General features: G+C 37.4%; 1 protein-coding gene across 2 annotated transcripts in view; it reads left to right on the top strand.

The window, feature by feature from the left end:
- The first annotated feature begins 14,952 nt into the window (after window positions 1-14,952).
- The window catches only part of NPY (neuropeptide Y), a 35,061-nt gene continuing 24,480 nt past the window's right edge, over window positions 14,953-25,533 (top strand). The window contains exons 1-3 of one of the 2 annotated variants that reach the window (XM_063450710.1): window positions 14,953-15,165; window positions 16,124-16,311; window positions 21,325-21,409. In XM_063450710.1, the coding sequence (XP_063306780.1) occupies window positions 16,124-16,311; window positions 21,325-21,409 (273 nt within the window). In that variant the 5' untranslated portion in view covers window positions 14,953-15,165. Of the gene's footprint in view, window positions 15,166-16,123; window positions 16,312-21,324; window positions 21,410-25,533 lie in introns of those variants that run through there. The other variant, XM_063450709.1, reaches the window with a different exon arrangement.

Genomic DNA, 25,533 nt, shown 5'->3' with positions numbered 1-25,533 from the left:
AAACGCAACGGTGTTGCGATACTGATACACAAACGCTGCCCACTACGGGTCACAGGAGTCAATCTGGATTCAGACGGGAGATACATAATACTATCCGGGACATTGTATGCACACACCATACACCTGATAAATATATACGCACCTAACGAACCAACCAAAGAATTCTGGGACCAAATGTCTGACAAGTTACGGGCCCTACAACACGGCATGATCATCATGGGAGGAGACTTTAATGCTGCTCCGTGCCCAGCTACGGATAGGGGGACCATAAGGGGCCTACCACGCTCGCACGGTAGAGGGAGACAAGATAGACTGGTACACGACTTCATAAACTCATCAGGTCTGATAGACGCGTGGAGAGCCCAACACCCAGGGGAGGTTGACTATACTTTCTACTCAGCACCCCACGACTCTTACTCCCGAATAGACTTTTTTCTAGTTAATGGCCAAACCATCCAAAGAACCACTAAGACATCAATAGGATCTATAACCTGGTCTGACCATGCAGACATTTCCATAGAACTGGGCAGTCTGTGCGCGGGAACCCAATGGAACTGGAAACTAAACTCCTCCCTTCTACAGGACCCAGATATCAAAGAGACTATTCGCAAAGAAATAGTAGAATATTTCCAGTTAAACACCACTCAGGACCTGACTCCGGCCACCATATGGGCCGCTCATAAATCGGTCATCAGAGGTGTCATAATTAGAGAGGCGACCAGAAAAAAGTTAAGAAAAACGACGCGCTTAAAATCCTTATTACGCGACCTCCACACCCAAGAACAGAGACACAAAACTAACCCCTCCCCCGAAGGACTCACTGCCCTACAAATTACCAGGCGCCACATCAGGGAAACCCTACTAGATGACGTAGCTAAGGCAATGACCTGGTCCAAGAGAAATTTCTATGAACAAGCCAACAAGATGCACACGCTCTTAGCGCGCACTCTCCGCCCGTGGCCAAAACAAAATCATATCACGGCAATTAGAGACCGCGAAGGTCTGACAAAGACGGCACCCACAGACATAGCTCAAATATTCACAGAATTCTATAAAACTTTATACAACCACACACCCACAGACACAGACAAGACCCCACATATGCAGGACGAGATTAGACAATTTCTACATAAACTCAACCTTCCGAAACTGACCCCTGCACTCACAGAAACCCTAGGGGAAGAATTTACAGCAGACGAAATAGATAGAGCCATCACTAGACTTAAAGGACATAAAGCCCCGGGCCCAGACGGCTATGAGGGCAGCTACTACAAGACGTATAGGGAGGAACTAATACCCCACCTGCTAGAATGGTTTAACCACCTGATGCAGGGCGGACGCCCCGACCCAGATATGTCAACAGCCCACATAGTATTAATACCGAAACCGGGGAAGGACACGTCATACCCGGAACATTACAGGCCCATATCATTGATCAACCACGACGTAAAACTATTAGCTAAGATACTAGCAGACAGACTGGCCCCGCACATACATGGACTAGTACATCCCGACCAAGTAGGATTCATCCCCGACCGCCAACTGTTCGAAAATACCAGACGTAACATCAACCTTATTTGGACACAGACGACTGCACAAACCCCTACGCTCGTTCTCTCTCTTGACGCCGAAAAGGCGTTCGATAGAGTTAACTGGGTATATCTGTTTGAACTTTTACGACATCTCCAATTCCCAGATACATATATACAAACGATCCAAGCCATGTACACCGACGTCAAGGCACTCATACGGATCCCTGGCGCCAAGACATCCCCTATCACCCTGCATAACGGCACACGCCAAGGCTGCCCATTATCCCCCCTCCTATTCGTACTCACGTTAGAACCCTTGCTGCAAGCAATCAGAACGAACAAGGCCATAGAGGGAATAACAGTGGGCGACCAAACATATAAAGTTTCGGGATATGCAGACGACGTCCTTCTCACCCTTACAAACCCAAGAACTTCGATGACGGCTCTAGACAGGGACCTAACAGAATACGGAGCCCTCTCGGGATATAAAGTCAACTTATCGAAATCCACTGCCCTCCCAATAGCCATGACGGCAAACGATACGATGCACATTAGGAATCACCACCACATACCCATAACACATACCGCGATTAAATATTTAGGGATACATTTGATGGCTGACCCCCGAAAGCTGTACGGAGCTAACTACACCCCCCTTATCAGGACTCTGGACGCGGACCTTGACAAATGGACAGATAAGCCCATATCCTGGATAGGGAGAGTGCACACAATCAAAATGAATATACTCCCCAGGCTCCTCTTCCTCTTCCAAGCCCTCCCCATCTCCATCACTAAAAAAGACCTGGCCCCCTTACAGAGGGCTATCGGAGTCTTTATATGGCAGCGCAAACGGCACAGAGTGGCCCGCAACGTTCTATACAGACCCAAGGATGGAGGGGGGTTAGGGTTACCCCATCTGTACAACTACTACCTAGCGGCTCAATTGACACAAGTGGCCTTGTGGCATTCAACGCCGGGAACCCGCAGATGGGCAGACCTTGAAGCTGGCTTCACGGGAGCCGACTTGCCCCAATTCTACATATGGGTACCCAGAGAACACAGGGCGATCCTACGCACAGGCTGCCCAGCCATACTAAACTCCCTACGGGTATGGGACTCCACGGCCATGAAATTCAAACTAACCACGGCCCCCTCCCCAATGATGCCCCTGTTTCGAAATAGAGCTTTCTTACCGGGTATGAGGGCCCAAGATTTTAAAAACATAGAGGAGGCAGGGATACAGAGGGCGCTACATTTATATGAAGGGAACCAATTGGTGACGTTCGACAAGCTGACAGAAAGGACCAGGCTGGGCCCCTCAGACTTCTTCAGATACATGCAAATACGAGATTTCGCACAACATAAATTAGCAAAAATGGCAGCAACTACCGCACTCACAGGCTTCGAGCGAATGTGCCTCAAAGAAAACCCCCCAAAGGGGTTGATATCCAACCTCTACGCGCACCTATGCACAAACAGCTCAGATTGGGGTAGCCTCCCCTACACCACACAGTGGGAAACTGACCTAAATGAGACACTAGAGGGCACAGATTGGAGGGAAATCTGGGAAGTGAACAAAACTATCTCGATATGCGTCACCCAACAAGAGCAGGCCTACAAGACCATGCTGAGATGGTATACGACCCCGACAAAACTATATCGCATGGGAAAAACCCCAGACGACCTGTGCTGGAGAGGGTGCGGGCATAAGGGGACCTACATCCATATGTGGTGGGAATGCCCTAAAGCACAGGCTTTCTGGCGAGATGTAGGGACCCTATTACAACAAGTATTCCACAGGCACATAACTATAGACCCATGGGTATTTTTACTTTCGAGAACTCTAGACGATTGGCCTAGGAAGCACCAAAAACTGCTTCATAAAATCACGTTAGCGGCCAGACTTACCATGGCACAGGCATGGCTTAAACCAGAAATCCCCCAGGTGACCGCAGTAATTCCTAAAATAAAGGACATACGGGTTATGGACGACCTCACAGCACGAGTGAGAGGTAATATAAAAACATACGAAAAAACCTGGGAAATGTGGATGGCTGGTGACTGGGGTTCATAAGTAGACCACACTAGGACCACCCCACTGATACACTGCCTTCCACCGCTACCACACTTGACTGGTAAAAAGTGAAACTCCTCCGGTACGGCGCTCCGATGCTCACCATGGGAATCCCCTCCCTCCCCCTCCCCCAGACTACCCAACCCCCCCCCCCCCCCCTCGGTTACTTCCTACCTGAGAGGATGAGGGACAACAGACTAAGTCCACTCATCAGCAGCAGCGGGAGGACTTACTCTTTGAGCATCCGGCCAACGAGCAGTGTTTGATGTTACAAGGGTGGATACCCCACGCTCAGAGCTCAGGTCTGGGCTACGTGGCTTGACCCTCCGGGCTGGATACTACATGGTGTAACCGATTATACTTAGATACCTCTATAGCGTGCACCTTTAATATGTTCTTTCTTTCTCTTTGTCGTTCTCCCTTTATGTTTATTATCGTTTCTCATTGTACTATTTCTATGTACAATGTATATAATGTATAAATGTGACACCAATTAGCTAACACTAACGACTCTGAGAAAATATACCTAAACCGCGGACGCGGTATGTTCCAGTGCTAATTGTACCCATACCATTGTCAACAAAGGAACTTGTATTGTAACTGATGATGTGTTATACGCAGAAATACCAATGTCACTCCAAAAATAAAGAATTTGAAAAAAAAAAAAAGAAATGTGTTTTTATTCCATGTGGGCATTGTGCTCAAATAAAGATATTCTTTTACATGTTGTTGCTATTTTAGCTGTACTGCTTTTAATTCAACAATTTTTATTCATCTATTCAGAAAAATTGGATTTTTGCACCATATCCAAAAGTGTGCTATGGTGGTTATGGTACTTAGAGTGTTCCTTTAATTATAATGTTCAATATTTTTGTTTATATCCAATACAAGCTGCTTCTCAAAATGCAGTTATTTATTAAAGTTCATTAGGTAGAAAATAGTACAATGCAAGTAGTTATTTGTGTTTGGTAGCAGTATAAATGTAAGACTCATTTACCTTCAGTTTAGAGACCATGGGTTGCTAAAGCGAGTTTGGGGGTATGATTCAGCTTTATTGCCCATTGCAGTGAGCAGGTGAAGTCTGGTAAAAAGTTTTGTCCCAATGGACAAAAAACAAACAAAAAAAAACCTAATGACCTTTTAGTGTACACAAGAATTACAAATCTGTATGTGAATGGTCCAACTCACACTGCACAAATGATATATGGGTTTAACAGGTGGAGGCTGCTGGAGTGTAACACTATATATCCCTGCAATCAACATGCTTGAATCATTGACTCATGATGTCATTGAGACCAATGTCTCCTCTCAACTCTCAGACACTGGAAACACCCTTACACCATACACATTACAATCTGTTTACACTCCGATGCTACAGTCTACCTGTAAATATTCCAGATGGCCAGCCCAGCCATGGAGAACATCGAGAGTGTGGGCCACCAATACAAGTACAAACCAGCACAGTGCTTACCTGGATGGGCATGCCTACTCTTCCGAAATATACCGGGGCAGAGAGAGGAGGCAGTTGGCGGATATGGAGCGCTGATGTTCTTCTAGTTCTTCACTGCTCCCTCACACCCTGTTGTGATGCTGAGAGCCGGAATGTGACGTGAACAGAAGCATCTGGACCACAGGGAGAGTACCCACACCAGCTCTTCCAAGGGTAGGGAAGCTGGATGTGCCTAACAAAACAAAATAAAACCATAAGAAATAAAATGAATTTGTTTGTGTGTGTGCTAGAACGTTTAAATGCATGAGTGTGTCTGTCAGTGTCTGTCTGTCAGTGAGTGTTTAAAATCAGTGAGAGTGTGTGTCTGTCATTGAGAGTGGATCTGTCAGTGAGTGTGTCACTGTTTCTGTCTGTCTGATGGGCGCCCAAAAAAAAATCTGAACCCAGGCATCTGTGAAGGGTTTGTAATATTTTTTATCTTTCAAAATACTGTTTCCCTCCCATACATGTTATTCTCTTTTATTTTATGTATTTCGGTAATGTGTAAGTTTTTAGACATATTTGTATTCCTTTCCTTATTCCCTCTGTTTTTACGTTATGCTATTTGCTTGCATATGTGGACTATAAGGGCATTTTGCCCACCATCAAATGGAGACTTGTGCAATACCTATACTGATTAGCAACAGATACACAGAAAGTGAGATGTTGTTAAAACCGGAAGTGGTGCATTAATGGCACACTGGAAGTGACATTCCGCTGCTATAGCGGAAACGAATCTCAGCTGCTACTCATGATCGAATCAAGACGGGAAACTTAAACACAACGGATGGTAGATCCTACAGCACTGAAGAAGGCGGAAGCTGAAACGCGTTTGCTGTGTATATTCACTGATTTTGGGATTGGACTTGTGAGGACCATTTGTCAGGTCCCCTGGCACCGCGCCGCTCGCGCGACCTTACCTCATCACAGCGAGCGGCGTCATCTGGTCCCTGTCTCCAGACTGGCATTGTGTCTGAGGCTGCACGCTCCAGAGCAGCTTCCCTATATGTGTGCTGCACCCGGTCATGTGCTCCGGCACACAGTGATGACCTCAGAGACCACAAGGGAGGGAAGAAACTCCTCCCACGTGTTGTGATTAACACTAATTGGAGATTAGCCAATCAGACACACCCTGTGTGTATATAGGCTAACCCCTCCACTGCCTCAGAGCCCTTTTGTGGTCTTTGGTTTACCACTGAGCATTGCACTTGTTATTTGGATTTCCTGGTTTCTGATATTTGGCTTTGTCTCTCGTTATTCTGTCTCTCTGTTTCCCTTGACCTCGGCTCGTGTTTTGACTATCCCTTTTTGCATAATCCGACCATTCTAAGGATCGGTATTGTAATTCTCTCTACTCTGTCCTGTCTGCATGTTAGGGTTCCCTAGTGAACGTTACATTATTGTTGCGGTGATATTTTCTACATATAAATATATATACACTGCTTTCCTTCTTTGGACTCCTGTCCTTTATTCCCCTTTTTAATGGTTTTCAATAAATAGTCACTTTTATCTACTGAGCCGGTGCTCCTGTCTTGGCACTATATCGTTGAGCCTGTATAGGCACCCGCACGCTGATTATACAGAGCCTGGCATGGCTCTTGCTTTGTGAGTTTGATTCTTCTCATCGTGCTTTATTTATATCTGACTGTATACTGAAAGCACTATGTTTTTATTATTTTTATCTTCACAGATATACTGAGCCTGTGCTGTTTGCAAACATATTTAAGTATACCTTGTGTGTACACTTTGGGTGTATATACATAATTCTATTTCTGTTTTTATGAAGCTTGTACAGCCACCCTGTTAACCATCTTTATCCCCTTAAGGACACATGACAGAAATAATCCGTCATGATTCCCTTTTATTCCAGAAGTTGTGTCCTTAAGGGGTTATCCAAACACACAACTGTTGCTTACTTTGTGGGAACTTGATATAAGGACAAATGTGGAGAAGTAATTAAACAATTACCTTACTTGAATTACTTTACTTAAAATGGATGATCTGCCTTCAAAAACAACACATTATACATGAGCATAAATTAACTCTATATTTGCACATCTGGAATTGCAAATAGATTGCAACCTGCTTAAAATGCCTGGTCATTTATTTTTGGTATGCAACTTAAAGGCAGATTATATTAAATATATATAATTCATTGCAGCCAAGAGGGATATGTGCACTTGGATGACAAGAATGAATTGCAGCTGTGTCTTGTTGAAAGTAACTCCTTTAATAATTCTGTCTTCTATCAGCAATGATTGTGAATATCATCAGTTAGTGTTCTCACATTTATTATTTCTCAGATAAAGAATAGTTGCTATACAGACGTAAAGATGTAGTTAAGAATTCCATGTTTGAATATTGTCTTTACTAGATCTTTATATTGTCCCGGGTTCTTTATCTCTTGCTCATCCCATTGATATTACACGTTTTGCAGGTTGCAAAGCATATCATCACACCTTAAAGTCATAATCTAAGCACCAAAACAACTTTAGCTTATGGAGGCAGTTTTGGTGTATAGATCATGCCCCTGGAGTCTCACTGCTCACTTGTCTGTCATTTAGGAGTTAATTCACATTTGTTTCTGCTCATGCAGTCCTACCCACATCTCCCCTGACTGTGACTTTTCCACAGCTTGCATTAAAAAAATGGTTTCAGTCAGTTCTGGCAGCACAAGGTGTTTACTTTAAAAGTTTTTATTTCCTGCTCTGTTTTTTGAACAGTAATCACACCCAGGAGGTGCTTGCAGGTATTAACAGAGCAAGAGAGAAGAAGATCCAGATTGTGCAATAAAGGGAGTTTAAATATTACATCTCTATTTCCAGGAAATGTATAGGGAGACTGTATAGGTTACATGCAGGAGAGGTGTGGCTAGGACTGCATAAACACATTGCCTTTGCTCATAAATAGCATAGCATTGAGCAGTGAGACTGCATGGGAATTATTTTTACACCAAAACCACTCCATTATGCTAAAGTTGTTTTTGTGCTTATAGTGTCATTTTAAGAGAATGTAAGTTGTGCAGTTACATTTTAAAATACTGCGTTTCATTTGCAGGAATGATTGGAGTGCTGGCCTCTAGCCTAATCAAAATGTATAAATGTTATATCAATATATGACAGACATTCTATTTGTCTTTTCTAAATCCCATTTTAATTTAAATTTGTGCTGTTCAGCATACCTGGCACAGTATTCAATTGGAAAATGACAAAAACTATTAGGAGACCAGAAATATTAAAATACAGTATGGGATCAGTAGGCAGGTTGGTAGATGGAAGGACAGGCATATAGATAAGATATTCTCCAGAATTTAGAATATAAATTCTAAGACACCATTAGATTTTTTTCAGTATCGAAATTGAGGTTAGCAAACCCTCTTACTTATTAATCAACTACACTTCAAAAATTTGATCATATACCATTCACTTTTTTTTTACTATAACCTTAGAACACATTTTAATAGTAAACCTTTATTTCTAAAATGTACTATTTCCACACGAATAAATGATAAATATACCCTAGAGTTTCCTTTGAAATGGTGTATACAAAGTCTGATAATCATATTGGTATACCATTACTGCTCTATTGTTACTATAACATGAAGGAATCTGAGAAACATGCAGAACAGATTTTCTTCCATAGTAAATATTATTTTATTTTCACTGAAATGCATTTTTGCATTGATTTCAAGCATTATCTCATTTTTTATAATAAAATATATTTTTTCTTTGCTGTGTTTCTTTTAAGTTTAAAATAATCTAATTCTTTAAACCAGAGACTTCAAAAAACATATTTTTAAAGGCAAAGCAGCTTTAAATTTGAAAATCTTAACAAATGGAATGTTTCGGCTGATTGCTATGGTACATAAAAAAGCATGCACTCCCCTTAATATCAGAATATATTCAATAAAGTATGATAAGGATATCCTTACTTAACAGGAGTCTCTATTAAAAAACAACAACTTTTTTAACAGAAATGAAGAAGGCAACATATTGGCTAAACACGTTTCTGGGTGGTTTTTTAAATATATTTTTCTGACAATTTATTGTAATAAAGTTTTCTGCACACTACTGCAGCCTGATTGCCCCTGTAATTATAGGAGAGAAAACAGGTTGCCAAAAAGAAGTGGTTTTCTGCACATTCATCTTTTTAAGCTTATGCTACAATAAACGTTTTTTATGAATACCTGAGCTGGATCTCTGTTATTATGAGCTAGATCTCTGTTATTGGATCCCATGTACTCTAGGGGCAAATCCTCCAGGAGTTGTGCTCTTTGAGTCGTACGTAGCCACTCATTACTTAGAACAAAAACACTTGGTGTCATTTATAAGTATACACAAAAATAGGGTATTGTGCACCAATTTTAATTATATAGGTAATTTAAAGGATTTTACAATCTATGAGGAGTTTGAGGTAAGACCTGTACAAACCTGTATTGCTAACATATGGTATTCTCCTCTGACATGACCTCAAGTTTCCCCTCCTCGAATTTAAATTTATTAAAATGGAAGATTAGGTATTATTATATAAAAGTGCTTATTTAAATATACCTCCTAACAGACAGGGAATGCAGACTTCCAGCTGTGTTCAACATCAAATACAGCTTGAATGTCCTTGAGCCAAATTATATGAACATGGTAACAATGTGCATAATGTTGATTATAGTGGCAGCGGATGCCAGGAGATGATATTAAGCAGATAAGTATCTTCTAAGGCAAGACTAGAAGAACCCAGAACCGGAGCAGGACAGGAAGCAGAACCCAGAACATGTACACAATACATGAGGGAAACATGAACAGGACATGGACAGTGCAGGACAGGACTGTACATGAACTAGGAATACAAGACAAAATAAAACAAGACAAGAGATACAAGGCAAAACAATAGGAGAAATAACTAAGTACTGTATATGCAATAAACATTGGAGACATACATAAATGGCCAAGATGTATGCAGCCCACCACTGCGACAAAGTACTCCAATTACGGTGGGTCCTAACTGCCTAGATATGCATGACTAAAAGTACAATAATAAAACACACACAGTACTAGCACTACACACTGCTAGCAGGCAAGACTGAAACAAAAGGATTAATGGCAAAAGAATGGGTGTGGCAACAAAAAACAAACATTTAAAAGAACCCAGTAGACTGGGAATTCCAGGAATGGAATAAATGAATGAACCCAGAAAACCCAGCATAAAGAAAACCAGACATAGAATAGAAAACCAGAAAAACCAAGAAAAACTAAACGAGAATTGTAAAAAGAGTACTGGATACCAGAAGCCAAAGCCAGAAATATCAGCAGAATGGAACAGGATGTGACCATTTACCAATCAATAACTGATTGATATCTTCGCTGTTTAGCAAGTAGACCCCATCAACCTTTACAGAAAAAGCCTTTTTTTCTTGTAACCAGACCACTCATTATTCTAAATATTTAATTTGCCATTTCAATTGATAGAACAAATAAACAAAATTATTCCAGGTACCTATTTCATTAACATTGTGCAAAGTCCGTTGAATGACATGGTCAATTCAATTAAAAAAGTTAAGTTTATATTTGTAGCGCTCTCTTTAGTTAAGCAAAATTATAAAAGCTTTTCAGTTATTTTCAATTTATACAAATGTGTTTCCTTTATGTTCTTTGATATCCCTTAATAAAATGAAATTTTTCAGAATCTATTATTCTGTATACCTAACTGCTTATGTGACAGAATGTACTCTGCATTTTATCATGGCGTACAATATCAAATACATGTCAGGAAAGTTATGAAGCATTTGAGCGACTGAGTGAAAGTAAATTGCATATTTGTTTGTTCTGTGTCAAGGTTGAAAATAAATAAATACATAAAAAATAGCTTTCTATCAACATTAGATTTCTTACTGTGATTGAGGTGCATTGGGAAATGTGAATCTCAGTAGTCATTTTACTGTCATAGTCAATGGACATGTACCATTTTAAGTTCCTCTCCTGGTGCACGGGGATACAATAGCATCTTTTACAATCTCTAGATTGTAAGCTCAATGGGCTGTCTAGCTAAGCACTGTGTATAAAAGAGCTTCAATGGCTAGATCTCAGCTTATGGGCAGGGTCCTCTTTACATTTTGTATTTGTCTGTGTATATTGTACGCTCTCCCATAATTGAACAGCGCTGCGGAATCTGTTGGCGCTTTATAAACACCAGTAATAAATAAATAATAATATATTTAAAGGAAATCTGTTACCTCAGCACTATTTTGTAATATTATAACCCTTTCAATTTTTTTAAAAAGATATAGAATCTTTGTAAAATTAAGTACCGTATATGAAGAAAAAAAAAGAGAGCAATAAAAACCCATCCATACCTTTAGCACATGACAGGATCCTCCAGCCATAGACATGCACCTTGGGTCAGACAGTTTTTGAATTTGACAGTAGGTCTAATGATGTCATTGCACTGTGCACATTTAGAGACTAAATGTCGGTTTCCGAGGTGACCCATCACCAAAAAGCAAGTTTACATTAATGGAACGGATACAACCTGAAATTATTCTTATATTGTTGACATTTTTATGTGTGACATGGTTCAGCCAGCACTACAAAAGTCATTTATTAGTTATTCAACCGATTTAACAGATTTATCTTGCAATATATTATACTTATAGGCAGGGGTGTTGCTAGGGGGAAAATGACCAGGGACTTCAGCCCAAGGGTACATTTTATGGCCCCTCCTGCATATAATGGATTAAGCCCCTCCCAAAACCAGCTCTATGTCATGCCCTAAGTTGAAGCCCTCACCTTATGGTCCTAGTGTCTGCTGCTCAATATGATAATGTTTAGTAATATTCTCAAGCTGTGCTGCCCCGGGACTGTTCCCTGGTGTCCCTGGATGTGGAACACCAGGAAACTAATAGCAAACCATCCTGTATTAACACTTCATCCCATTACAGGCCTAGACGGTGCTGTACATTTAACTGAAAATATGGTGCATGAAAGTGGTACTGTCGCAAATTACATTATTGGAGGTATTGTTTCTCATTCAGTATTACGGGGAACTTAATGGAACACTCCAGGCACCATAACAACTTTTGTAAAAATTAAGTTATTAAGGTGCCAGGAGGTCCCTGGTGCTGGCTCACCTTTTGTGGTTAAACCATTCTCAAATGTTTAACCCCAGTGTCTGACTTTATTAATGGGCAGTCAATGATTGGCTGATGAAGTTGTTTTGGTGTCCAAACTGGTCTTTAAAGCTAACAATAAAATGGTGCCAAGATTAGACCCAGGACTTTTCAGGGCCCAACCCAGGACTCCAAGACCTGCCAGCCTTCCCTCCTCAATGACCCTGCTAATGGAAATTCACTTTCTTTTATACTTAGCACTAGCAAATGTTTTGAGAGGCGCTTCCTAAACTCTGTGGAGACTCTTTCCTGATTTGGATCTTCATTCACTTAACTAACCCTCCATTTCTATCACCACATATGCAGCTGTAACACAAGATTGCAGTCTATACGTTACAGTAGTGTAGGTAGAGCTCTGATTTGGCTCTCCTTCAGCCCTGAATTATATTAAAGTGAGACTGCTACTATTTCCTGCTGAAATTAACCTGGCTACAGACAAGGATAACGAATGAATACAGGCAATATGGATGCTGGGAGGTCAAATAGGGAAATAAAAGGAAATACATGGAGATTATTCAGTAAACTGTAAAGGGGTTATCTACTAAATTAAGAATCCAAAATGAATTTCAAAATTAAGGACCAGCTGAATTGGAAAGAATTGGCATAGCATAGTTACAAATATAAGTAGGTTTTACTGATTAGAGAAATGTATTGATTATGCAAATAACTATTTTTCAATTCACTTTTATCATTTTGTAAATTCCTGCCTACTTCATTAATAAACAAATAGGGCCAGACTCCTAAGCTGTGAGAGAGGACAAAATATTGTCACAAAAGGGACCTTTTGGCTCTCATATTAAATTTTACCAATCCCAGATTAGTAATGGTATCACGAAGTATTTCTTAAAAATACATGTTATAAGGAATATTTTATATTAATATAGTATGTTCCGTTAAGTATGTTGTATTATCACTTGGGCTATTAAGAATTGCATCATTAAAACTCTTTCAACTGAAACTTTCACACTCTACATGTAACACATGTAATGCTATCAAAATCTTGAAATTGCTAAATTATTAGATTATCCATAAAAAGGGGTCGTAACTTGTCTAGAAGTGGTAGTTTCTTGCTCAATCACCATAGCAAACTGTAACATATTTACTTGGGTGAATATCGCTAAAAAGGTTCCCTAATTTTTAGCTAGCTATTGGATTGTGCAAAAGTCTCATTAATGACAGTTTTCCTATAAGTTGCTAAAAACGATGACACTGTACAGTGAGCACAAACAGCAATGCGCACAAGCGCAAACATAAATCATTTCAAACGTTACAAACAGATGTATACTGAAACAGAACGTTGGGAAAACTTGCTTTTTCAAGCATGTCTCTTAAAGTAATCTTATATTACACATAATTTGCCAAAACAGAAAACGGAGTGGTTTATAGAAATTTAAAATATGTTTATTCTACATATAGTCAAGCCCTGACATAACAATAATGGCAATTGCCCTGCAATTGGGTTAACAACCTTACCTAACACTGTTGATCAACACGGGGGAGCTAGAGATCTGTGTCCCTTACTGCACAGATTGTAATCAGTGTTCTTTTTTGTTATACATAAGGACCAGGGACATCATATTATAACATGGAACACAATCAGCAATTAAAAAGAAAACGATAGTGTAAGAATGATAGTATGGAAGAGCTATCAGATCTACCTGGGGGCTCAAATCTCCACATTTTACATGAAATCACAGTCTCTACACCAAAAGGCCTGTCTCCTAGTGATAGGGAATGTATAAATTGTGTACAGATGGAGAGTTAGGGGCCAAAGCATTTGATTTAAATACAAAACTCTTAACCACTAGTTATGCCACTGTAGTCGAGCAATAAATTGCTGCCAGTATATACTATAGGACCTACGTATAGTAAAGAAGTTTAGATGTGCTCTGCTTTATGGTTTATGCCTTGTCTTATGTCAGAGATAGGGACAGAGCAGTAAATAAATATGTCTGAAAATAAAATACATAAATAAAATATTTAATGGCTTGACGTTTTAATATATTGTGATGTAAAGCGTGAGGCAGGTTTATTTGTAGAACAAAGCTTGGTATCCCATCAACTTGCTCAGAACATTTCATGTGGCTCATAGACATCTCCAACACAATTAATTCTTTAGAGATGCAATCTATAAATGGTTTAGACATCCTTACCCCTGTTCCACCATGGAGTTCAAAATGAATCATTTTCCAAGTCAAACCTTCCAGTTTCAGTCTGATGAGTCAGAGACTCGTCATAGTCTATACGTGTCGGTTTGTGTGAGCTATGCAAAAGTAATAGGTTTTTCTCTCTTGCAGCTGCAAAAAATGCTAATCATCAGAAAAGGGGGGAGTCACAAATTACTGGGGAATTTTGAAATAGATACCGAACTGTGCACTGGAAAAAAAGCAAAAAACGCCACCACCACCACACACATATTGTCAATATTGGAAAAATGTACTATACGTGGATCATTATTTCTAGTTCACGATATATATTTTTAAGATTAATATCATATTTTTTTGTTTTGTTTTATGTTTTACATATCCGTTTTGAATATGTAGTTCCAGTCTTCATCTGCACAATTCATTTTGACATTTTGAAGAATAAGAGGCAAATTGCACTCCTTTCAACATGACCCCTGTCAGTCAGGTCTAACTTATTTGTGACGTAAGTCTTCCTCAGTACAGGGAGGAGACGTATGATTTGGAGTCAGTAAGACACGATTACCCCAGGCCCCTCCTGCAAGAGAAAGAGAATATAAAAGCCACAGCATGGCAAAGAGATGACAAAAGCTGGTGTTCAGGGAGAACAGATAAAGGCAGATTAATACTAATTACAGTGAAGGCAGAAAAAGAGTTGCGGAAAAAAAGGAAGCCAGCAGAATCTGAAGAAAAGAGAAAATAGTGAACTACAGTCTATAGATTCTAACGTAAGTACTATTTATTCTGTCATCCAGCTTAAGAGTCTAGAATGTTACTTTATTTGAACAGCTCCCAGGTGCTGAAATTCATTCTATGTACCTCTGTAGTTTTATGTTCTGTGTAATATTTGTTTTATTTTGTTATTTTAATTCATTGATTTACTTTTTCATAATTTTACTCTACAATCTCTTATGGAATTTAGGAAACTATATGAGAATGAAATTAGCAATTAGTAATTGGTATTGGTTGTTTTAAAGTATTTTTAAAATAGGTTTAAAATAAACTTTTTAAATTTACTTCCAAAACGTCATTGGTACCATATTGATTTATCTTGGGGGGTGGGAAGGGAAACGATTGCATACTTTTAAAAAAAAAAATTCTTCTATGTTACTGATATTTTGCAGTAACGTTACCAACTTTAAGAAAGGTTTCTGTCATGTGCTTTCGTGTGATTTGCATTTGTTTAAATGGGGAAATGCAAACATCAAATATATAATGTTTTAAAAGTCCAACACATCAACTGGATTAAAGGACTTATGAAGTAATTTACAAAATCAGAGTTAATGTTCAATAAGTACTATATGTGCAGTTTATTAATTAGATTACAAACAGAAATTATGGCATTATGGAAGAACAACTTAACCCCTTAAGGACACATGACATGTGAGACACGTCATGATTCCCTTTTATTCCAGAAGTTTGGTCCTTAAGGGGTTAAATAAAGAACTTGCAAAACAAAATGCAAAATATCTAAGTCACTAAATGATTAACATGCTTGCAATGAACCAGGCGCACTCCTTGTAATGCTTCTAGTTTTTGTTTGTTATAACACTAAAACAGAGAAGGCTAATGGTACAAGAATTAGGATACAAATAACTATGCAGTTTTGCCATTTTCAATTTTTTTTATATAATGTGTCGATGTGCTGGCTGTATAATGATGATTTCTTTGTATTTCTTTTTTCAGATGCAGGGAAGCATGAGATTGTGGATGTCTGCACTGACTGTATGTCTGTCTTTTCTGATATGCTTGGGAACATTTGCAGAGGCATACCCTTCAAAACCAGACAACCCAGGGGAAGACGCTCCTGCAGAGGACATGGCTAAATATTACTCTGCATTGAGGCACTATATCAACCTCATAACAAGACAGAGGTAGGAAACAAACACTTAGCTTTGGAACGACAGTAAAATATCTACAACAAAATATTTAGACTTGTATGGTCACTTTGCTCTGCGATGCACACACAAATCAATGAAGAGTTTAATTATTTGATATCAACATTAACAGGTGTCGGCATCTCACAAACAAAAAAAGTATGTGAAGTGTAGAAAATATATCCCTGAATTAATTGCTAAAAAAAAATAAGTTGTTCAGAATGTTAAAAAATAATTTTTTTGCCAAATCCACAAAATAATTAACCTTTACATTATATACCAACATAATTACCATTGTAATTGCAGATAGGCATTTTATTAGACAGGTTTTATTAGATGTTGTAGACATATTTTGATATATAATGTAAAATTATTATTATTTACATCAACATTTTCTTAAATTCACATTTTGTAGCTGCTTTATTTAGGACACCATACTAAGATTAATAGTTATGCACTTTGTTAGCGTGCCTGCCCCTTTTTTTTATATCTATGGAGAACAAATAGGTAAAGGATGTTTTGTAAAATTGGTGATGATTACTCTGAAAACCAAGGTTTTAGCAAATATTGCTCCGCAGCAGGAAAAGAAAATACAAACTGTACTGGTTCTATCATGCTTCAATGAGGCGTCCAGCATTCTGAGCAGATTAGGTTGAAGTGCTGAGGCAAAGTCACAGATATGGTTTAATGAGATGTAGCATGACACAGTGATCGCAAAACGCTGCTTTGAGTTGATTAAAAAAATACAGAGTCAAATGGCACACACTGGAAAATCAGAATTGCCTGAAAGCACCAGACATGGTGAGAAATAATCTTTAACGTTAAACTAAGCCCTTTTCAAATCTACAGGGAACTCATCATAGAGAGAAACATGCTGACAGAGCATCCCAGTGGAAGCTAATCACCACCTAAAGAATTTAACTCCTTAGCAAATAATCAGTAATATATTCCGAAGACAGACCAAGTATATATTGTAGCGGTGTCTTCACCCTATACAATCAACGTTCTGCCACTTAAATCCCAAAAATCAGACTTAACCTTTTGATTGCCAGAGGCGGCAGCCTTGCAAGAAATTAAAGATATTAAGCAAAGAAAAATACATCAACATCAGAGGCTCATCTCACTCTCTTAATAGGTAACTTGCAAAGTATTTTGCACAATCTAGAATGATTTATATTGAATTTACACCGAAATATTGATTTGTGTTACATTACCAACTCCTATATAATATTCTTATATACACTTGTTTTGAATGTAATATAATTATAAGAGCCCAAATGCACATAATGCAATAATGTTTTCCTATACCTTGCATTTGACTGCTGACAACTACTGAAAGAACAGTTTGTCAAAGATTGGTAATTGGTTGATTGTATAAATAATAGACATGTCAAGCCATGTCTTTTTACAGCCATATATTTTCCAGTCTCATTATCTCACAAAAGCAGCACTTTGCATGCTTAATTGATATGTTAACTTTTAAATGGCACTAGAACTGTTCTGCAGCTGGGATAATATAGACATAGAATGCAATTTGTAGATTTGACAAACTATAGTACATAACTGTAATTATCCTTTGTATGTTTTCTATAAGTAACAGAAAGAAAATGTTTAGAACAAAAACGGCTGCTTCTTTGAGTGATAATCTAGATGCTTACTAGAACATGCTTCAATACAGTTTATTGATGCAAAATGTTTGTTGATTTGTAGTGCTTTCTACATGATTGTGTGCATGTGTGTGTATCTGCATCTTTAGATTTATATGTTAAGTAAACTCCAATAACAGATCTTACAGGTCCTAGATATTGCATTTAAAATACACAGCAACATGAAAAATATGTAAAAAATTATATTTTTAGAACAGCGTTGTTTAAACCCAAATAAAGATATCCCAAGGGAATATTTTGTACTAAGAAATAAATGAGGTTTCCTCAACTATGATCACGATGAAGGCAACAATTAATTTGATTAAAATGTATAAATGAAAACCATTAATGTGAACAGCCACACTGTTGAATCCAAAGATTAATTAGCAAAAGAAAGAATGCAGTATTTTGCCGACGGATCACTGTTTAGACTTTTAATAGAGTATGGAGTGAAGCCTGGTCAATTTACAGAGTTGAAAAGTTACAAAGTTAACATTTAGAAGAGAACTCGTTTCATCTTCTTGAAAAAAGGTTCTACTTGTCCCCTCTGTATTTTATATTTTTAGTCAATATACTCCCAATGTTCCCCAATATAACAATATAGAGAAAATGTCTATGTTCCTCTGGTACTCAACTCTCAATTGAATAAAGCATATGAGAGAACATAAATTCTACAGATGCCTGTTGCTCTCGGTGTATTAACTTTTCTTGCATTGATAAAGCAAATCCGACTTCAGTGTTCAATAATGTCAACATCTAAAGTGCCAATTGGATAAACCATTCAAACAAGAGTTATGATGTGGCATATGACTTCAAAATCTTTAATAAGTGAAAATCAAAGAAGAATTGGGAAGTGAGATTATAGAATCATCTACGTGTTCTACTAAACTACAGAAGGGATATGATTTTGTTGTTGACTATAAGAATAAAACAACATATTGGACATATATTGGAAATTGTTAGACACATAATACAAGATTTTCTAGATATATATCTTGTTATATTTTTTACATTTCGTATTTATCAGTAAGCTGTTTAAGAAAGCGATTCATGTAAAGCTGATCATTGATTAGTATGTAGTGCCTAAAGACAGCATCGTTTTCCCAACAGAATTGATACATTTTTTTTTTTGACTGGAAGATTGAATTCTTACAGTTTTTATTGAAATGTATTTAGTTTAAATGCATTGAAAGCTTAGTTTTACAGAGGATTGCCTTTTTCGGATTGTATAGGCTGTTTTACAAGGTCGCTTGAGGTGTTTACACAGTATAATAAAAGAAAAATTATCTTAATGACCAGCCATCAATATTTTCACACCATTTTAAACACACTTTAAATCAGCTTTGGTTCACGTAACTGCTAATTGACTCTCTAATAAACATCCATGGTGTGATCTCCTTCTGTCTAACCAGATAACAGTTGCACATAAAAATAATATAACACATATAAAATATTCTATATTACATATAAAATTCTCTTTTGGGGTTTTTTAGGTTTTCATGGCTTTTTGACTAGTGATTAATTTTTCTTAAAGAGTAACTGTTGCCTCGGAGTATAATGCATATTCCCATAGCTGATTAAGATTTGTCAACTACTTTTTTTTTGTTTTTTTTTCATTGATGAAGTCCAGTTTATCTATACATTCAATGTGTTTATGCACAGGCATAGTGCCTTGGAATGATGGTCTATGTGCTTAGAGCATCATAGGAAGATGGTGGTACAATTATCTGGATTTGCAGCAGAGGTATGTGGATGTCTACTTACTTCCACTACACACCTCACTAAAGTAAACAATTCACACTTCAGGTGAATTGATTGACTTTCACCGATCAAATGATAAATATTACCTGTTACAAAGAAAATCTCATTAAAATCTAATTTTATCTTATGTTGACTTTATTTAACAGGACTTTGTTCTACTGCAAGTTAGATGTAGAGGTCCTATGTTAACATGAAGTGCTTGAAGCAATATTCTAGGATCTAATAAGTCAGATTTCACTCAAGTCAAGATAAACCTCTCTAGTCTCTACGTTATTGTCTGAATACAAATAATCCTTTCAGTTCAAAACTGTTGAGCTCAATGAAGCAAAATGTAATATGTAAGAGGGAGAGTTTTCTCAAATCAAGATATACCTTTATGTTTCCTATGTTGTTGCATGAAGACTAGTAATCCTTTCAGTGCTAAAGGGATGAGTGCAATACACTAAGATCTAATAAGTAAGACAGCTGTCTCCCACGCCAAGGTAAACCTATATTATTATCATCTATATTATTGAATTGAGAACAATTATTATTTGGAACTTCAGGGGTGAGCACAGATCACTAAAGTTCAATGATTAATGTAGTTCTCTCTCAAGTGAAGATAAACCTGTCTCATCTCTGTGTTAGTATATTAAGAGTATTAATAATTCTATTGGCTGAGCTTACATCTCTGCAACAGAAAAGGTTACATTTGGTCACTTTATAGAGCCCGCTGCTAGAGTAAAGGATTTGCCATAAATCTCACCTCTCTACCTATATTAGTGCACGATTTAATAGATATGACAACTTTTGTAATATAATCTGCAGAAAGAAATTTATTGTTGGATCATAGCAGCATTCATTCATGGCTTGTTATATCCAGTAAATTCCAACTGTCTTGTGAATATCACAAGCAAGAGTTACAACTTACAAAATAAATGTATTTTTGTTCCCGGCATGGTTGTACCAAGATGATATTTATCATTGTAGAGGTTCACAATATTTAAGTCTGTAAGAATCATCGGGATATTTTTTCTAAGCCATCCCCTATACAACCCCGGGTAATTCATTTTAGTTTTTGATGCAACAAGTTTAGCTTGCGCTTATTGTATTCATAATACAACATAACAGTGTCAACTAAAACAGATGTTGTATATAAACATATTAACATTAATCATTTATTGTACATTTTCTACCCTTAACAATATGATTTATTTAGTGTGTTTTACGTGATTTAGTATAGATCTTCAGAATGCATTTTAGTGTAGACATCATTCAATTTAACAACGCTGCAGTATTTTCCAAGGTGTGATATATTTCTTGGAGTTTGTTATATGCAGTGTAATTCAGAATATCTTCAAAACATCCTCGAACTATGGTATTTCCATGCAGTAAATGTTTTACGATATGGTATGCCAAGACTTCTTTTAGGGCAACGATGATTTCTAACCAAAATTCTGTCCAATAAAACATTATATGCAATGATAAAATACTCTGTTATTTTGAGTCTGCTTCATTTGACAAATACTAATTAAAATAACAGTAGACAGTGGATACCATTTGACAACTGAAAAGAAAATACTGCCCAAAATATTTTAAATATGCAATGTAACATCTTTAACAGGTATGGGAAGAGGTCTAACCCAGAGGCAATGCTGTCAGACGTTTGGTGGAGAGAAAGCACAGAAAACATCCCTAGATCTCGGTAAGCATGAGTTCATCTTTACCTATTATTACGGATGTACAACTTTATAGTATAATATTATGTGAATGACTTTCTTATTATATGGAATCTGTTTGACCAATCATGTTCAAGATTGTGAACATATAATAGTGGCCTTCAAGAACTAATTGAAGGAGTACCTTTGCCTGGTAACGTCTCTCCATACTCTAGAGGAATTAGGGATTTGTTTTAACAAATTAGAGAAACACATCACATATTATAAATCAACTTTTTATCTCGCCATTAGCTGACTACGCAGTGTGTTGATCACATTATTAATGCTACATGTAATCTCAAAGTCGAAATTAATTGCACATTGTAGGGATGTGTGTGTCCTCCTAGTTCAGTGTTTACCTTGAAATACTTAAAGGAAATCTGTAATAATGTTGCATGTAATATAGCCTAAACTATATTTTCCTGCAATGTTAAGACCAGTGAATGTGCTCCTACTTGGCAGATATTGGTTGGCCAGTGCACACTACCATGGCTGAAACTTCTGGACACATTGTGGCACCCCTGTGAATTGAATAATATTGTAATATTACCTCTGTTTAAATTATTTGGTAATTAATATTATTTATATTATTTTTTTAAAACTATTTTTGGTCTTTCTCTTGGATTACCATTGCTCCATGGGCATAGTCGTCTTTAGCCGTATTTGGTCAGAAACGTCACTACTTGTAGATAAGAAAACAGTCCAAGGTTGCATTTCTGAGATATCTTGTATGTGCTCATGATTCAAAGATTCATGAATCTACACTAATTCTTGATCACTTGAGTGTGGTTTTGAGATAAACTGTGCTCCTGACAAAAAACAACAACTTAAAGATGGCTGCCCCATAGAAAAAGTGGACAATTTTTAGAGGGCATGAAAGAAGACATATACTTGTATCGTATTAATGATATAAAAGCGCTAAAGGAAAATTGTCAAATATATAATACAAGTGCAGGGTGGGAGAGACAAAAATGTGTGAACACTCCCTCACCACCCAGATATAAAACTATCTTAAGTATTTTGATAATTGTTAGCTGCTACACACCTGTGTGTACCCAAACCACACACAAATAAAATGAACAATATACTTATGCAGGTGGAGCGCAAAGTCAAATCCAAATTCCCAGAAGGATCTTGGGATTATTTCAACTCAGACATATAAGGTTTAAGAAAGTGAGCATGTGCAGACCCAGCTGCTACTCACAAATGCTTTGTGGTGCCCCTGCTCGGGCTTGGTTAGTACATCAGCTTGCTTCCACACACTCTCCACGGATAGGTACTTTCGCTGTGTTTTCCGTAACTCAGAGCGTCGGCTTGCGATTTCCGGGTGCCCGAATTGCTCCGCCCACTTTTGCGTCACTCCGTAACCCACGTGGTTACGTCACTGCGTCTACGCGTTTCACTGTAAATCTTCCTCAGGACGTCAATCAGTGACATACATATACTTGTATGTATGCATCACAAAATACTACACACAAATGATCTAATACATGTAATGTTTTATTTTAAACAATAATAAAAAAAATTGTGACAACTGCCTTTTGCCAGGGAAAATTCTGAAAATAATATGTATATATTCATTCTTCCCCAACCCTAAGGAAAATATAGGAATAGCTCATAGTATTAAGTGGGGCCACCTTTCCACATCATGGGGTTAATGAAAATTACACAGGTACCAGTAGTCTACTTGACAATCTTCATAATGTAATGAGGTTAGGAATTAATTTATAGAATGTTCAGTCCATGGCTGCTATTTGTTCTGTACCATTTTCATTGAAGTGTATGATCAGGGCTTCAAGTTAAACATTGGGTAGGTAGTCCCAGCAGGAATCATTATGTATCACATGAAGTTCTGCCGAATATTGATTTGTTAGATAGAATGAAGTTCATAGACCAAAATAAGATGCTCCTGATTGACAGAGCCTTCTTCTGGTAAACCAGACTACTTCTTCTGTTGACATGTGCATGTCCGAGTGCAGAAGCTGTAATTTTTTTCTCTTTAAATGTATTTACTACTTTTGCATATTTTTACGCATTATCCAGCCCTGGGCTGTTGTTCTGATTTATCTGCGTTTTTTGATTCCTCTATTGCCCCGGACTTTAAACATTTTTAAAAAAGTATTAATTTATTGAGAAAGCCACAGTCAAGATACAAGGCCTGGAAGACAGCCTACGAGTGATAAGATTTCTGTCTTTAGGAATGGACAGTGTTTGGCTTTTTATCAAAGTGGAACATATTGGAATTGAACGTGCTTGCAAGGAGTCATCGTATGCTTACACAATTACAGATGCTTCTATTTCTTCAGATTTCTTCAGATGTATTTTCATTAAGCTGCAAACAGAGATAACCAACTTGTATCACACAGGCAGAGGAAGTTAATTCAGAGGGAAATATATTTATTTAAAGTGCAGTCAGCATGTGGCATTGACTCACTTCTCAAGTACAAAATTCTATCAATGCGCCCGTAGAAAGATATTTAATAACCTTTTTTTGCAACTAAGCAAATAAAAACCAGAAGCATTGTCTTCATAACAGAATTAGCTGGTGAACTGCAAAAACAATTGAGATGTTTTTGTCAGCAATAAACAACAAGACTAGCTCAGTCATTCTTAATCTTTTGGATCTTGGTTTACAACATGCTTCATATTTGTTTTCCATAAAATGAAGCACTTTGGCAAAACCAAGTTGTTGTTTTTTATGACAGACACAAAAAGACTGATGGACTAACAACCCCAGATGTGTCTTCTTTTCCAGTCAAAATGTATGGCACTGGCATAGTGATAGTTTTAAACAGGGGACAGTTGCATCACCACTCCCTTTTCTTGATGGTCTAGCAAAAAAATATTGACTTCATCAATATAGCTCTCTTCTACTTGACATAGTATAATGGCATTAATTTCAATGGACCAAGGAAAAGAGATCTATACTTCCCAGGCAGCCTTTGTGCTTACATGCTTGGCCCTTGGGAAATCTTCATCCCGTGGGCAGTAGACAAATATGACATATGTGGTGGACACAAAGTCATTGTGCGTATAGGGTTCCAACCATGTTCTAATATTAATGTACATTATAATGTTCTACCCTGAGAGTCACATATTGCAAGACATCTGTATAATCCCTTTAACACACACTGATTACTTTTTTCATCTGTGAATCAAAAAAGACGATACTACATTCAACTAGGTGACAAATGATTTAAAGCTATTAAATTCTTAATAAGTCTAATACTATCAAAGTATTTAACAAGGAAAGATAATTGTTGTCATAAGTACAGCCTAGTAGTTAGATGGGTTTTTATTTTATACCAAACCTTGGAAGTATGAAAAGCTTCCAAGTTGAACATGCCGTGAGTGGGAAACAAATTTGTGACTTCTGAAGCCCTACTCACTCACATCAACCAATCATTTTCTATTATGCATAACGTTGGTAAAATGCCTGAAAACCATTATATGGGACATGATTTCAATTAGTAAAAGATCCCAAAATAGACTTTCTCTATTTAATGAACCTTGCTGACATATTTACATAATTAGGAATTTACACAATAATTAAATAAAACTTGTTTTATATAATGTGGTAGTATGCTTAACAAAAATGTTAAGTATACCATGTTAACAATAATGTTCTCATAATGTTCTCATAACTTGAGAATCTTAGTTGAAAAGCATTAAAGGCGCTTTTTCATCTTTGTGAGGTGAATACAATGTATATTTTTGAATATCTAATATTAGAAATGCCAGCCCTTTTCCAAAGAACAAAAAAACACAAAAAAAGTGAAATGTTAATCATATCAAATTTTGTGCCATTTCTATTTTCTCTGAGTGAGATCAGTTCTTGTCTATGACTGGATAAGGGAGCAGTAATATGTGGAAAGGTGTCGTTGCCTACGGAAATTACTTCTCAAAGTTTTTTTGTTGGTTTATATATTTAACAATTATTTAGAAGTCCATAAAATAATTGACTCACTAAACCAGGAACTGTGAGAGAAGGGAGGAGGGAACAGTTAACTCCACAGTAAAATAATTATTTTTCTGCCTAAATGTATTTTTTATTTATAATGCAATAATTCAGCATGCTCCTTCTTCTCTAGCCCCTCCTCTAGTATCTTCCTATA

Source organism: Pelobates fuscus, chromosome 4 (genome assembly GCF_036172605.1).
Source record: "Pelobates fuscus isolate aPelFus1 chromosome 4, aPelFus1.pri, whole genome shotgun sequence".
Classification (NCBI taxonomy): domain Eukaryota; kingdom Metazoa; phylum Chordata; class Amphibia; order Anura; family Pelobatidae; genus Pelobates; species Pelobates fuscus.
This window is presented reverse-complemented; position numbering and strand designations above follow the sequence as displayed.